At 33.5% G+C, this 16230-nt stretch overlaps 1 protein-coding gene across 1 annotated transcript; it reads right to left on the minus strand.

Annotated features, from left to right (window-relative positions):
• Positions 1 to 10433: 10433 nt before the first annotated feature.
• Positions 10434 to 15599, minus strand: LOC143592955 (phosphatidylinositol 4-phosphate 5-kinase 4-like). Its single transcript, XM_077072728.1, has 8 exons — positions 14448 to 15599; positions 13939 to 14106; positions 13013 to 13178; positions 12820 to 12936; positions 12286 to 12479; positions 11770 to 11882; positions 11650 to 11698; positions 10434 to 10824 (listed from the first exon to the last, which is right to left on the minus strand). The coding sequence occupies exons 1-8, from the start codon at positions 15527 to 15529 to the stop codon at positions 10551 to 10553; spliced, it is 2163 nt and encodes a 720-aa protein (XP_076928843.1). The 5' UTR covers positions 15530 to 15599; the 3' UTR covers positions 10434 to 10550.
• Between the last annotated feature and the right edge of the window lie 631 nt (positions 15600 to 16230).

Consider the following 16230-nt stretch of genomic DNA (forward strand, 5'->3'; position numbering starts at 1 on the left):
CGGCTTGATTTCTCTTATAATAAGTTCACAAGCCCGAATTGAAACATAGTTTCGTCGTTATGGAACACTGTTTCGAAGAAGTTTCACATCAACCGACTCATACACTCCTTCTGATCAAAAGCCCTGAAACATTAGTTTTATATTCGGAAAAAAAGTATAGCGTTGTTAAGTTTTTTTTAACGAGGGACCACTGGGGGCCCTTTTTTTAAATTTGGGACCGTCGGTGACGATAAAATGAATAGGGATTATTATCGGTTAATATCTATATTATATATAAAGGAGGAGTGATGGGCAATGGAGGTAATTTCACAATTACATGACAAGGGCAAAAGAGTCATTTCATAATAGGGCATAAAAAGTAATCTGCCATTACATTGTTTCGTTCTTCAAACTTATTGTACAAGCTTATAAAACGTCATGTTTTGTCTATTTACTGTTCTATTCTTTGTGGCTTATATCTCCTTTATCTATATTATATATTATTATCAGTTATTAATATAATAATAATTCATTCAATTAAGAAGTTTTGTGATTGTTGAGTTTGTTCACTAAATGTAGCATCTTCACTAAATGCAGTATATGAAAGGTCAGGAGTTGTTATTAGAATTGATTAAACTAATAATGACACTAAAGACGTTTAATAACTATTTATTTCGTTCTTAATTCTTGTATCCAACTCAAAAGCCTCTCATCCACTATATAAACAAAAGAAGTCTTGTTTGGACGGATGCGTCCAAGATCATCAACTTACAACAAAATACAAACACTTGTGAAGCTTGTCATGCTTCTGTTTCTAATTCTTTATTTGAAGTTTCAAGTTCCAATTCGGGTGTTCGGTCCTCCTCGACAAACAAACTGTCGTGGTTGTTGTACACTGGAAACAGGCGGATTCTCTAAGGAGAACCAAAATCTAATTTAAGTTACCCATGTTGAACAAGAGTCCTCAGCCCCATTTAGTGGTTTATTTCATTTCCTTGTACTCCTTTAATTAGTTGTAACTTTGATCAACACTTTTTGTTAGATATTCGTTTATAAAAGGGATATTAGATGGGATGAAGAAAATTTTGCCAAGAGAAAAAAAAAGTATGTGATTATTTTAATATGTTTGTGTGTATTCGGTTTGCTATTAATAAAAATTTCTTACTGTTTGAAGATAGAGAATAGTAATAGAAATAATATTACATTTGAATTAGAAAACTATAAGACCAAGCTTCATAATGAATATAAGGCGTTGCAATAGAGAAATAAATTTTCAAAAATGATAGCTATATAAAATATTATTATAAAATAAGCATAAAAACATTGAAAAGTACCAAATAACAAAAATGATTATTTGGTATTGTAATTAACTATATATTTTTTTTGAAGTATTGTATTTTACTTAATGAAAAATATTCACAAGGAGAATACCGTTTATATTAATTTTAATCTAAATTCATAATTTCAATAAAATCGGGTTCCTTTTTTAAATCAATTTGTACTTTAAGAAGACTATTATTATATTTGTAGAAAAAAGTAATCTTATTTTAAATATATTTTTCCATGTTTTATTTTTTGTAAACAGTATTTTCATTTACATTAGTAATTTCTAGAAGCCATATGTTGACTTAAATTAACGGGGGATAACAAAATCATTATTATAAATCAAAAAGCATGCATTTTTTTAATAAAAAAATTATTTATAGTTGCTGAATATGTTGTTAACATGTATGGTCGGGTTGTTTCATTATTCATTACATGTCTTGTTGCAAAACTTGTGCACTTATTTGATAATAATGCTTATTATTATGGTTTATTTGTATCCAAGAGTGCACATATTAGTCAGTGAACATGAGTTCATACAAATACGGCTTGCCTGCTTCTCATGGAAGTATACCTTATAATGATCCATATGTTCATAATCATGTACCAAGAATGGATCTGAACTAGGGTGTTTGGGAGTATCTTGTAATGCTGAATGTCACATAACCCACTTCTGCTGATGCATTTTCTGGTGAAATTTTGATTCCAATTGCGGAAGGTTACACTTCAGTATGTGCAGGTGTAGCAACATGAAGACAACATATGATAGTGGGGTCTTGCTTTGCTTGGATGTAAAAGAAGCAAATTATTTTTAGACAAATTATCTATATCATTCTTTTAATTGGATTTTGGTTTCTGCGAGTAGTTGTGTATGTCTTATCTCATAAGCTTGAGGATATGTAACGATAATTAAGTGCTATTTAATTTTAGCAAGTTTATTTCTTATAACTTAGACTGTATATATATTTCATCAGTTGCTATACATTGTAGACTTTTTGCAGAATGTAAATTCTTTCATTTCTTGTGATCAGATTTTACAAAGATTTATGTTTGCTCTATTTGAGGCAATGAAAGATGGTTCATCATGGTTATGTAATTAGTTTTGGTCAATTTAAAATCTATAGAATACTTCTATTTTTGGTATCAATATAAAGGAAACCATTTGTGGTTAACTTGATCATAATATCCGTTCAATGCCTTAAGAGGTGATTGTGGTTCAACTCAAGTCTGTTAAGTCCCCTAGCGAGGTGATTCACTAGCACGACTCGATCATTAATTAACATTCGGTATAAAAATACAATCAGTACATGTTTTTTATTATTGGTTTGATATGCATTTGTATACCCTCAACTTTTGAAATTTTGAAATCGAGTAATGGGCATTAAGCTTATACATTGTAGAACAAGATGAATGATTACCTTCTTATCATTGCGAATAGGGGCTTGAAACAGATGAGACTTGAGTTTTGATTTATTTTATTCTAATAAATTAGACTTTATTTATCATTCTTGTATTACCCAAATTGTTTATTAATCTAACAATAATGGATAATGTATTTGTAGTGCATGCATGTGACATGGTTGTTGTTGCTAAGATCATGATTAATGAAGGCAACATTAATCCTTCATTTTCTAGATCACACTTCTTGCCGGGCTGATGAAAGGCCTGCAATCTGAAAAATATTTTTTAGTGATTTTGTATTAATTAATTTACAAATTATCTTATGCACTTTTAGCCCGGGTTGGTTTATTCGGGTTTCAATGTTTTAAATCTATAACAAAAACTCGACCCAAAACTACAGTTTACTTGGGTTTGGTTTTTTGGTTAAGGTTTTTCAGGTTTCGAGTATCTTAGAAAAAAAATTAAAAATTAAAAAGCTATATGCTAAAATCATGGGCAAACTATTCATATAAAGTATACAAACCGTTAGATAGAACAAATTCAATTGTGGGCAAACGATAGGCATATATAGACTATAAACCATTGGATTGGAGCTTTCTCATAATAAGAGACGGCAACAAGAAAAAAATGGTGATTAACTCAGTAATACCATTTTCATGTTAATTGCCCAATATAATGCATATAGCCTATTAATACATTACACACTAGATCATTAGAAAATATCATGTTTTAAACAAAATGTTTATTTGGGTTGACCCGAACCCCATAACTTATACCCAGGAATCGACCCAAATTACTATAGTATGGGTTCAGGTTGGTGTTTTTCGGGTTCCAAGGTTCGAGTTTTATTGGGTCAGGTTTCAGGCTCCGAGTTTCGGATAAAAGTGATTGGCCTACTTTCATTGAGTTGGTTATAAAACTGTTTGCTTGCTATACATTTGTTGTTTTGCTTCAAAACATATAATATGAAATTGTAGAACTTATACAAGCAACTAAGCATAATGATGCAGCTGTACTTAAGAGTGGATTTTGGAAAAGCGACTGCAGATTCAACTAACGTTGTATGTAGCGCATCTATTGTAGTGCTGACTGCACGTGCTCTTAGAGAGTTAGAGTCTTAGTGTTATTATTAGTGCGTCGAGCAATCTTTTAAAGGATAAATAATACCAATTGTATAATATTTTAAGAAAGAGGAATTGATAATATCAAAAGACGACCGTATTGAAAAAAACTACAAGAATATATACAAAGAGAGCAATGCAAAAATATAGAAGGTAATTTCTCCTGTACAATAAACGATATTGACTGGGCTATAACTACCATATATACAAACATTTGATTACACTGACTTCGTTATATTATTAACCCCCCCTTCAATCTAACAGCTGCAGGTGGGGACACACACGGTGCATGATTCAAAAATATTCAAAGAGGGGTCTTGGTAAGATTTTCATAAATATGTTGGCAACCCTGAGATTGGTAGAATTTAGATACCTTTGAATCATGTTATCCCTTCATAAACATGTATTGTAAGTGATTACGGACTTTGGTTGTTTATGATATAATCATATTATTAATTTAGCAATACGAATGATGCCATGTCATCGTCACCATGTTTTTGAGAAGTGTAATCAAAGTTTATATGATTTTTTTTTCCAAACATTACAGTTTGCATCTGATTGATCCTGTTCGTAAGCTTGGAAGACAACTTTTGAAATTTGTTGCATGTGTGTGCAAAAACTTGTACCTTTTTTGTGTTTTCTGTTTATTTTAACAAATATTATACAATGCAATACACGTCTTTATGATAAGATATTATTATTAATCATATTTTACATTTTTTTTGCGTTTAAGCTTATTAGCGTTTTAGTCAAATTACGTTTTTTTCGTCATTCATAGATCTCTTTTCATATACACAATTTGTGTACATATGTAATCAAGCCGTCAACTTTATACCGACTGAATCATATACAATTGACATAGGGGCCAAAAATGGATGAATTAGCGTACTAAACATACACTCACGCGTGCCATACAAACTACTACGGCTATTTTCGAGGGTCAGAATAATATGTTTAAAACCGGGAATGGGTTGGCGGGCATATACACAACAAATTTGAATCCAACATATTATATATCTACTTGATAACTACTTAATCATGCAACATTGATGAGAACTGTAGCACTTTAAATTATTATAACCAACAATAGTGTGGTCATATCTCACACCCGCTGTGAAGCGTGTGCTCTCCTTTGTTTTCCGGTTATTGCTTTAAACATGTACGTTATTGATCAAGATAAATCCAATTTAATTGATCTTTTTCAGGTTTGTTTTTGTACTTTGGTTAATTGAGATGTGGAGTGTTGACATCCATGGGCCCGAAGCTATTGTGCTTTTGCGAATAACACACTAGGTAACTAAATCGTAATCCTTTTTTTTAATTCTTCTCTTACTATTTATGTGGTGTGATTAGTCTAGCTAAATCCTTTGAGGTTTGTTTTTGTTTATTAGGGTTAATTGAGATGTCGAAAATTGACATCTAATAACATCGATGGTATATAGTATAGTTAACATCTTTAGTGTGCAATATTGACTTATAATCGATTATCACTATTTTCTTTGAAGTTTGAAGCTATGGAGAAATTGTTGTGCCGACTACTTAGTCCATTTGGTTTGGTAAGTTTTCTTAAATTTTACATTCCTTTTATAAAATTGTAGATAAAAATACAAAAAACAAAACTGAACCAAAAAAATAATACATCTTTGGTAATTAGATGATCATATGCACCAAAATAATAATTAGATATTTGAAATATGAATATGTTAAGCTGAAACTACATACCTCCATCTCTTCGATATAACTAACATGTTCCTTTCTGGTTTGTTTATTTCCCTTTTATGACCAAAATTTCTGCAAATTGAATAATGTGTCGGCTGAGTGTTTGATTGGATGAAGTGTTTCGGTTAGCTTAAATCAAAGGGGAGCTATGAAGCATAACCATGCAATGTGATATTATGGTCATTTGCGTGAATTGAAGTGAGCACCAATGGTACTTCTGCAAAAGCTCCTGCATTCTTATATGCTGGACATGTATAAATAAATTGTTACAAATTACTTTCATAATTCTCATATTTATTTTTAATAAATTTTAGTATTGGAGTGTATCATAAACAAGAAATGAATTATATGGTGTGTGGCATTAACTTCTACCGACTACGAATTCAAGATAATACTTGTCCTATCATTATTATTATTATTATTATTATTATTATTTCACATATTGGTTTCTTTGTTTCACGGTGGAGTTAATTATGAAAACACCGCTCCTTGACAACCAAAATACCCACCTATTATGAAATACAATACAAACTGAGATGAAGTTTATTTTGAAATAGTGAAACTTTTTACTGGTGGGATCGAATGAGAGTTTTGTGAACTTATTTGTGGTCTAAATTCATGTTTATAACAACAGGTTAACTAGAAACCATTATAAAAGAATATGGAATGGGTGATGAGGTACACCAATGTCTTAAAAATTTATCACCATAGTACACACTAGAACCACATGTCTGGAAAATAGTTGGAACCCTAAATGAATATCAACTAAGAACGAAGGACCATAAATGGTAATGCGGAACATTCAATAACGAAGTTCTTTGTTTTGTTTGTAACCCCACAGGTTTAGGGCGACGTTTTTTGTTGTTGGCTTTTGATACTCACACAAGGAAATTCATTAACACAACCTTCCCAAAAATTCCAAAAAAACCCTTGGATGGACATCTAGCTATCATTCAAAAGACCCCCACACATTTGTTACTCATGGTTTCCCGTTTTGGAACGTAGATTTGTGGAAGATGGCAACTCAAGCCTGAACAAAAGCATGGGTATTCCCCAATGAAGCCTGTACTATTAGGTTTAACCATAACATACATCATCTCAACCTGCAAGTTTACGGCTATCTCAAGTGATGGATTTTCTAAAGAGATAGACACAACTGAGAATGTCGACAAATCGTATTATCCTTTGTTGTACAATCAAGGATAACAAGCCATTGTTTATACCGAGACTCTAGCAATCCCATGAAGATTTAATTTCGGACAAACTTAAAATTTGTAGCTCTATCACCCCTTTTATTTTAATCATGTAAACTTAGAACTTGTAACTATATCGTCTTTTTTATGAACTTTATCAAACAACACTGGAATTGGTAGCTTTATCATCCAATTTATTTTAACAATCCGAAATTAGAATTTATAACTTTGTCATTAAATTGATCAATAATTTGGGTTACACGGCTTCTGATTAGGCAAATAGTTTGCGATACTACTTCTTTATCGAAAAATATTGAGAATTTGTAAGTTTATCGTTTATTTTATGAATTTTATCATATGGCATTGGAATTCGTAGTTTTATCATACGCTTTATTTTAACCATCCACCTTGTAATTTGTAACTTAATAATCCAATATATTAACAGTTTGGGTTAAACAACTTGTGATTGCCCAAAGCGTTAGCACACTGCTTTCTTTTGTATCTAAATAATATAGTTGGTTACATGGATTTTAATCACGTACGATTCCAAATTATTTATATAGTACTTTTTGGACAACCCTAACATGTTATTTTAATTTCACACCGCCTAATCGAAAATGGAGTCATACTACACAGTTGACGATTTATCGTCTCTAACGCAATGTGAAATAGGGTATATTGTAACATTTGTTTGGGTAAACTTTATGGCCTATGTCGACAGTAAAAATAATTTTTATATAATCCTTGTTGATCAAAACGAAAGTGTGTTTTCCTTAATTATTTTCTCTTTAATATAATATAACACATTAACAAACGATCTAACGTTATAGAGAAAAAAATCGTCTCCGTGATCCCCCAACAATGAGTCCACTTATACTATAGAAATAATCCTCCAAAACATGTTTTGTGTTCTAGAAGGTTCATGTCGATAATTTAAATATCAGGACATTCCAAAGCATGAACAATTTCAGTGAGCAAACGAAACTCATACCATTCAATTGCGACATACCAAAGGGGTTTAAGTTAAATCCGTCAGTTTATTCTATTATTGAGCTTACCCACGAAAGAAGAAACCTCAACCAATTGTTGATACGCTTACATAAATGAAGTTTGGAAAACATGCTCGCACAGAGACACACTACATAAACATGCATACATCTAATAAATAAAATGATGTGCTCCTTATATAGATGTTGTAGGAAAAGTAATAGCCGGGAATTCACTTGAAGTTGGTTCAGCTTAATCAGAGTAAGCCTATATTCCTATACATATCTACGTCTTGCATACTTACATTTACATGTCACATTCAACTAAAAACAACTTCTGAAAAAAGTTAACTTTATACACTATTATGTCTTATTATTTGGTGAACATTTTGAGGCCTACACAATTTACCACCATCACATTTGATCATGATGGAAATTTCAGACAAATATTGCAGAATTACTTTTATCTTGAGGATTTTATGTTTTCCATTCATTGATTTCACATGATTGCATGTTATTTTAAATATTTACTTCGCTTTACGCCCCAAAATGATTGGGCCGACCCTGTACAACTGAAGCGAAGAGTATTGTAACTAAATGAGCTATTGCGATGCTTGCTGATGTCACTACAACTGAGTTTCATTGCTTTTAATGTTGTTGGTATGAGCCAACCATAACACCTCCGCTCGGGTGTATTTCACAATGCAAAAACATGTCTTTATGATAGCATGTTATTATTACTTGTAGTATACAATTATTCTTTCCAGTTATGCATGAATAACGTCTTATTAAAATTACTTCTTTCGCTATTTTTAGATTTTTGAAAGTATCCATATACACAAATCATGTATATATAATCGAAACGTTAACTTCATAATCACTAAATTATATACATTTGAAGTAGGGGTGCAATAATAAATAAATTAACGTACTAGAGTACTAGATACACACTCATACGCACCATACAAAATACTATCACAATTTTTGGATGGACATAATAGATTGTCTAAAACCAAGAATGGGTTGCTTGATAATACACAACCAAATTCAATCTAACATCAGCTGTCACACCCAATCCAACTCACTCATTTTAAAACGTCATAGACTTATACCTTTTTCAAAGTTTAGTCGTTAAATCATACTCTAATCAGAATACTTTCGTTTCCTATTCAACTATATTAAACATTTATTCATTTACACGACCCACGACACTAATCAAGCCCGATTAAATGCTCGCCGCGCCCCCGCCGTAACGCGCGGGCACTTTTACTAGTTATTCAATAGAGATTATTGAAATCCAATAAACCTTGTTATTTTTATACTACATAAAAGCATGAGAGAAACTGAGATTTCTAATTTTCCATTCATGTCTTTCCTTTCCCTTTTTAAATGAAGCTCGGGAACACAACGTTAAGAAGGTATGTTGACCCGGTCATGAGAATTTGTTGGATCTTTATATAATTTGTGATATTTGGGAGGGGGGGATGAGTGGACCGTCTATTTAGAGAAAAGAACCTTATGATAGCTCTAGACTAAAAAAGTTTCAGTTTTGCCACGGTATAAAATTAAAAGCATCATGAGAAGAATGTATAAAAAGATAAATGTGCTATTTTGCCGAACGGGTGTATAAATATAAAAGGAATTAAGTGAGCAATATGGAAACTTGATCAAATTACAACCCTAACACCGGTTAGGATAACAACAATATTGTGCTTCAATTCAGGTGTTTCAACTTTCAATTAACAAAAGAAATGCCGTTTATAGCACCGTTTCGAAATAAGTTTTATATCAATCAAGTTATATTCCTTTTAATCAGAAGCTCTAAAACATCAATTTGTATTTCAAAAAGGGGGTCCAATGAAAAAATAGCGTGAAAGGTAGGACCAGTGGCAACAATTTATGAACTGAGGTTTAGACACAATGACAATCTTGACCCAAAGCATTTCAAATTGGTCAATTTGGGTTGATTTGAAAATTATATGGGTCAACTATTTTAACTAAATATGTCAAAAAAATCATAAATCAAAACTCATTATGACCCGCTCCGACCCAAACCAATACAACCTTTTTTTAATTGACTCATTCTGACCCTAACTCATTCCGGCCCTAACTCGTTTAAACCTACGACCCGTTTCAACCTATGACTCGTTTGACTCAACCCAACCTATTTATTACCCCATGTTCAGTCAACCTTAAAAGGATGAGAATAATGAAATCCAATTTTCTTAAATTAAATGAAAATAATCTAAAACATTTGATAATAAAAAACGAGTAAATGAGCAAAACATTCACTGTTCAACATTAAGTTAACATGATGCGAATACAGGGCCGGTTCCAAGGGAGGGTCGGATGGTCGACGGGCCCCCGGCCCAACTCCCCGATAGGCCCGTCTTTTTTTTAGAAAACTTATATATATATATATTTTATGAAAAACAATATGTACATATAATGTTTAAACTTAATTACACAACTACTAGTTTGGTTTAGTGGCAAAGATGTATGACTTTTAACCAAAAGGTTGTGGGTATATAAATTGTTTAATAAACAAGTTGTGTTCTTGTTAACCAGTTTAAGTTAAAAGGTATGTGTTTAGGTTGAACAATTCAACTAGCCAACCCAACACAATTTACACACCTAAAATACATGCATCCACCAAGAAACATCATACAATCATGATCAAGAAACATCAATACACTTTCAAAACAAAACAGGACCCTTATACAAACCAAGGCTCCACAACAATCAACAAACATATTGATACAATTATGAAACAATAACAACGAAATAATTACATTCTTTTAACATATAACCACCATAATTTTCTTTCTCTAAGCGTCTTCTATGAATACTTTGAGTATGAAATCACGAAACCGTCTAGAATATTGTCGAGGATCGACTGCAGATATTGACGTAGGGTCGTATTGGAATGATTTGTAAGCGTGCTCGAGTTTTTTGGTAATGTCATAATCTTGAAGTATGTCTATGATGCCAAAAAACAGTACAACATCATAACATACGCCTGTTGGTTCCCCAAGTAATTCCGTTTCTATTTTTCTTTCCATCCTTTCGACTCGCGCATGCATGTTGATTCCCAGTTTTGACCTGTAATTGTAGCATGTATAAAAATAACATCTCACATAAAAACATATACAATTAAAGTTAGTGACATGTAGAGGTGGCGGTTTTAACCCATTTGTAAACAATGAATAATTTTTTTTGGATAGTTTTACCCTTTTGATCTTATCCCATTTTGACCTGACCCGGACCCGTTTAGCGGCAACTCAATTTGACCCATTATATGACCCATTTTGACTGGACCCATCTGGCATCAACCCATTTTAACATAGACCTGTTTGGCTTCAATCTATTTTGACTGTGCACCCGTTGGCGTCAACTCATTTGGTCTAAACCCATCTTGATATGCAACCATTTGGTCTATACCCATTGACCCGTTACTTGACTGTTTTGACCTGGACCCATTTGGTCTAAACACATTTTGACCCGGAATCATTGGCCTTAACTCATTTTGACCCATTACTCAACCTGTTTTGACATGGACCCATTTTGCCTCAACATGTTTTGACCTAACCTCATTTGGCCTCAATCCATTTTGAACAATTACTCAACCCGTTTTGACTTTTGACCCTGAACCCATTTTGACCTGGACCCGTTTGGCCTAAACTCACTTTAACCCATTCCCTAGCCCGTTTTGACCTGGACTTGTCAGGCCTCAACTCATTTTGATCTGAACCTGTTTAAGCTAAACTCATTTTGACCTGGACTCGTTTTACCTAAACTCATTTTGACCCATTACCCAACCCGTTTGGCCTCAACACATCTTGACCCATTACTCAACCCTCATGGCCTCAACCCATTACCCAACCCATTTGACCAGCCCATAGTTGATTATAAGAATGGCAATAATACCCTCCAGGGTCTGAAGCATGATCTGGAGGAATATCTGCCCCACCATCATCTGCAAACAAAAAAGATAGTAAATAATGGAGGTTTTAATTCATATTTATACAAAGCAATCGAATTATTTACCAATTGAAGTGCCTAATTCACCAACATTTGTGTCTTTAAAATAAAGACCAACCAAGAGACTGTAATCCATGATTCTCTCCTGCTCAAGAAAATCACAATCCCGGTCGATTTGCCTGAAAAATTTTAAAAAAATATTATTAAAATTATCTGTCGCGTTGACGGGTTGAATTATTCAACCTAGACACAACCCATATTTTTATTTGTGTCCAAAACATCAACCCAAACACGACTCTTTTTACCTATGTATCACGTGTCAAACGTGTTAGCGGGTAAAAAGCAAGTTGTAAACGGGTTAAGTGGGTCGACATGTTTAACTAAACAGGTTAAACAGGACATCCATAACACAACCCGTTTAAATAAACATGTCAACCTAGATATATGATATATCAGCCCAAAACCTGATTGTTTTTGTGTCGTGTCGTGTCATGTTATGTAACCTTATAAATTAGACAAAAAGATATTATTATCATGATAACATATTACTTATTATTATGATAATAATTTTTCAAATTTTACCTTCTAAATTCTTCAATCCATTTTTTGTCCAATCTAAACATGAATTTAAGATCAAGATCTTTAAGTATGGTGGTAGGTTGAATTTCGGATTCGGGCTTATCCGTGAGTCGGCCGAGTGAAGACCCTTTTAAGTCGAATCGTCTTTGAATTGCGTAATCCGTGCAGAAAAGATTCCCCATTATAATAAATCGTACCTAAAATAAATTTTAAAAAGATGCATTAATAGAAATAGCTAAAAATAATATATATTTATGCAATAATATATATTTATGAAATAACTAAATAATATATATTACGTCATTGTGAATAAGTTATAACTAATTTAGTTAATAAATAATAAAGAAGCCAAGCTCTAGCTTGAGACACTACTCACAAGCCAAGCTCAAGCTCGAGTCGAGCACATGCTCAGCTCGTTTCATAAGTTGTTTAAACCGACCCCCCGTTCCCCTTTCAGCTAAACTCTTTTCATTTGACCAATTTGACCCAGATAAAACACAACCCAACTCAACCCACTCATAAGTAAACGGGTCAAACCTTCTTTTGTGCAGCACCCGTAAGCTTCACACAATGCAGCCCGTAAAACTTTGTGAGCAGCGTATGCTCAAAAGACCGAAAATGGTTGTAGTATGCAGACAACATCCTTAGTATAGCCTAAAATCATCAACCATTAATATATGAAACAAAGTTTAACTAAAGATTAGAAATATAACTAGCATTTGAATCTCACTTTGACTTCGGTCTTTTTAATCGTTTTAATCATGTAACGATCGTCGTGTGTCAAGTAAAAAAAGCTTCCGCTTTTACCAGGAGATGATAGCTCACGAAGGGCGTCGTTTCCACATATCGACAACATATAATCGGCTGCATCAACGTTGAATAGCATCCTTAATGTCCTGTGTTTTACATGTTTGTCAAACCATTATGTGTTTTTACAAAATAAAATAAAAATTGAAATGTGTCATAAATTTCATGCAACACTTTATGTCTAATTTAATAAAGAGTGTTAACTAGAGTTGACATATTAAATCTGTCAGAATGTACATTTTTAATCCAAGTCTACCCGTTAATAAGAAAATGGGCCAGAATGTACATTTTTAGTCCATTTTTGTATAAACAAAGAATATGTTGATTACACATATTCTAAATCTTTATATTCATTAACTAGACTTTATGTGAATTCCAACATGTTTGATCCATCATTCGTTTGACCCAATAACAGATTACCCGTTTGAGATCCAAGTCAACCCGTTAACAAGAAAACGAATCAAAATGTACATTTTTGTCCATTTTATTATAAACAAAGAATGTGTCGATTTGTGTATATAAACAATATTATCGCAAAATTATCTAAATCATACGAATTAGAAGGTCACATTTTATAAAAACAGACTTTAGCTGACTTTCAACATGCTTCATTCATTCGACCCGTTTACCTGTTTAAGATCCATGTCAACACGTTAACAAGAAAACTGATCAGAAAGTATATTTTTGTTCATTTTATATAATTAATGAATGTGTTGATTACATGTATATATACCATATTAATATACTAATAATAATAATATCAATCCTTGGTTGATTTTCAGCATGTTAGACTTGTTTGACCCGTTTGAGATAAAACATAACGGGTCAACATTAGTCAAAATGTATTACCTGAAAACTAAGGGGCAGTAATCTTTCCATCTAAATTCACAAGATTGATGTGGAGGTGTATATTTGGATCCCTCTGGTGGGAATCTTGTCCAAACCTTTTCTTTCGGGTTAAAAGCCGAAGGCTTTAAATCTAAAGATGGCACTGGGCCCGGCCTTCCTACCGAATGCCTACAAAGAACAACACTTTATTACAAATTTCAAAGAAGAAAATATTAAATTACACTTTTCGTTCTTTAGGTATATCCGTATATAGCAAGTTTAAGGTTTCGTCCTTAAACTAAGAAAATAACATAATTGTCTTCTGTGTGCAAATTTGTTTACAAATTTCATCATTTCCACTAACGGACGTTTAGTGGAAAGCACGAAACGTATAAACAAATTTGAACATAAAGGACAGTTTAGTTTGTTTCCTTACTTTAAGGACAGAAACCTGAAATTTGTTGTATACCTAAAAGACGAAAAGCGTAAGTGAGTCCAAATTAAAAAAGATTGAAACTTGGAGTTATAACCTGATACCCAATTGCAAATTAAGCATAAGTTCATAATTCTTATGCCCTTTTGATATTGTTTCACCTTGTTTCTTGACAACTGGTGGAACCCTCATTGGACTCTCTTCAAATGATGCATCATCAATATTATCATCCAAAATTTTCATTTTACTAAACTCATCATCAATATTCCCATCTAATCTCCCATCAACCGACATTCGTCTAGGCCGAACAGACGTCGGTTCACTTACTTTCGACGATCTCCACACTGCGAGTTTCTTTTGCAAGGGCATAATGGGAACTTTATCTTGAGGTGAAATCACACTATCTTTAAGATAAACCTCATAAACTTGTTGCGCGACATGTTTAACGCCACCACATTCGCCACACGACGAAAATGCAAGATCTTGTTCGGTAGAATCTTTACTCCATACGCCGGTATATTCACACCCGTCTGAAAACTTAAACGACCCGTTTCCTTTCGGTAACCCTTCATCCCATTCGCCCTCATAAACACTCCCATCACAAAAGACCATTTTACCCTTCCCAAACATTACCCCATTCCCCCACTCACCAACATAACAACTACCATCTTTCCACAAATACTCACCATTACCTTCTTGTAACCCTCTACACCAATCACCATCGTACACGTCACCATTCGTATATTCTTTAACCCCATACCCATGTTTCAAATTCATAACCCATTGACCTCTATACGTGTCACCCGTGGGGCCCGTATACGTGCCCTCACCATCCATATAACCACTTTTGAACTCGCCTTCATAAGCGGCCCCCGTGGGCCAACTAAATGTGCCCCGGCCCATGGTCTTGCCTTTAAACCAGTCACCGACATATATGCACCCGTCGGTCCACCAATATTTACCAAACCCGTGTGGGAAATTGTCGCACCAGTGGCCCGTGTAGTAGTCACCGTTCGATAGGTATCTTTCTGCATGGTAGACCTCACCGGCGGGCGCAAGAATCTCGTCATGTTCGGCTTCTTCATCGTCTACATGCGCCACGTGGGCTGACCCGAATATGTTGCTGGCTTGTTTCTTGGCAGCTTGTGTTTTTCGAATCGTTGCTTCCCATGCCTTCATGTTCAAATTTTATAACTTGATCATGAATGTTATTGACATGAATTCAATGAAACAAAACATGATATCAACATAGATAGATATATGATGATGAACATAAAGATTAAATGGTCATGACTTGTAATCCTTTAAACAATATTCAAGATTTGTGATGTCTCTTTTGTTGTCTTTTGTCACAAGTTTTGTTTTTTTTGTTTTGTGTGTTTGTGATTCTGTGTCTGGTTTGGTTTTCCTATGTTTGGTAAACAAATAAAAGGAGATCCTTTTATGTTGGGAGATTTGGGTTATTATTACTAATGGAAATAGAAATAGATTAGAAAGCTAAGATAAAAAAAACAAAATAACCATACTTTTTATGATTAGTAAAATTATGTTGAGTTTTTTTGCTTATTTCATGACATGTGGAGGGATAAACAGCAAAAAAAATCATTTTTGGAAATCCAAACTAGGGCTATTAAACGGGTCGTGTTGGCAGGTCGAACCTAAATAATTCTTTAAAATTTAGTTTTTGTTTTAGTTCCGGTACTCTAACAAATCGGAAAGAAACCAATCAAGTTCGCGCAAACTCGCGGCCTTATTTAAAGCCCATGACCGACAACGCTACCGACCCCCACCCCCCCCCCCCAAAAAAATCGGTCGTCGGTCCACCTAAAGTTTTATTTTTTTCTTTTGGCAAAATGGCAAAACATGTCATTTATGTTTTC

Source organism: Bidens hawaiensis, unplaced genomic scaffold, assembly GCF_021521415.1.
Source record: "Bidens hawaiensis isolate Kalapana, Puna unplaced genomic scaffold, B.hawaiensis_p1.1 tig00041557_1, whole genome shotgun sequence".
NCBI lineage: Eukaryota > Viridiplantae > Streptophyta > Magnoliopsida > Asterales > Asteraceae > Bidens > Bidens hawaiensis.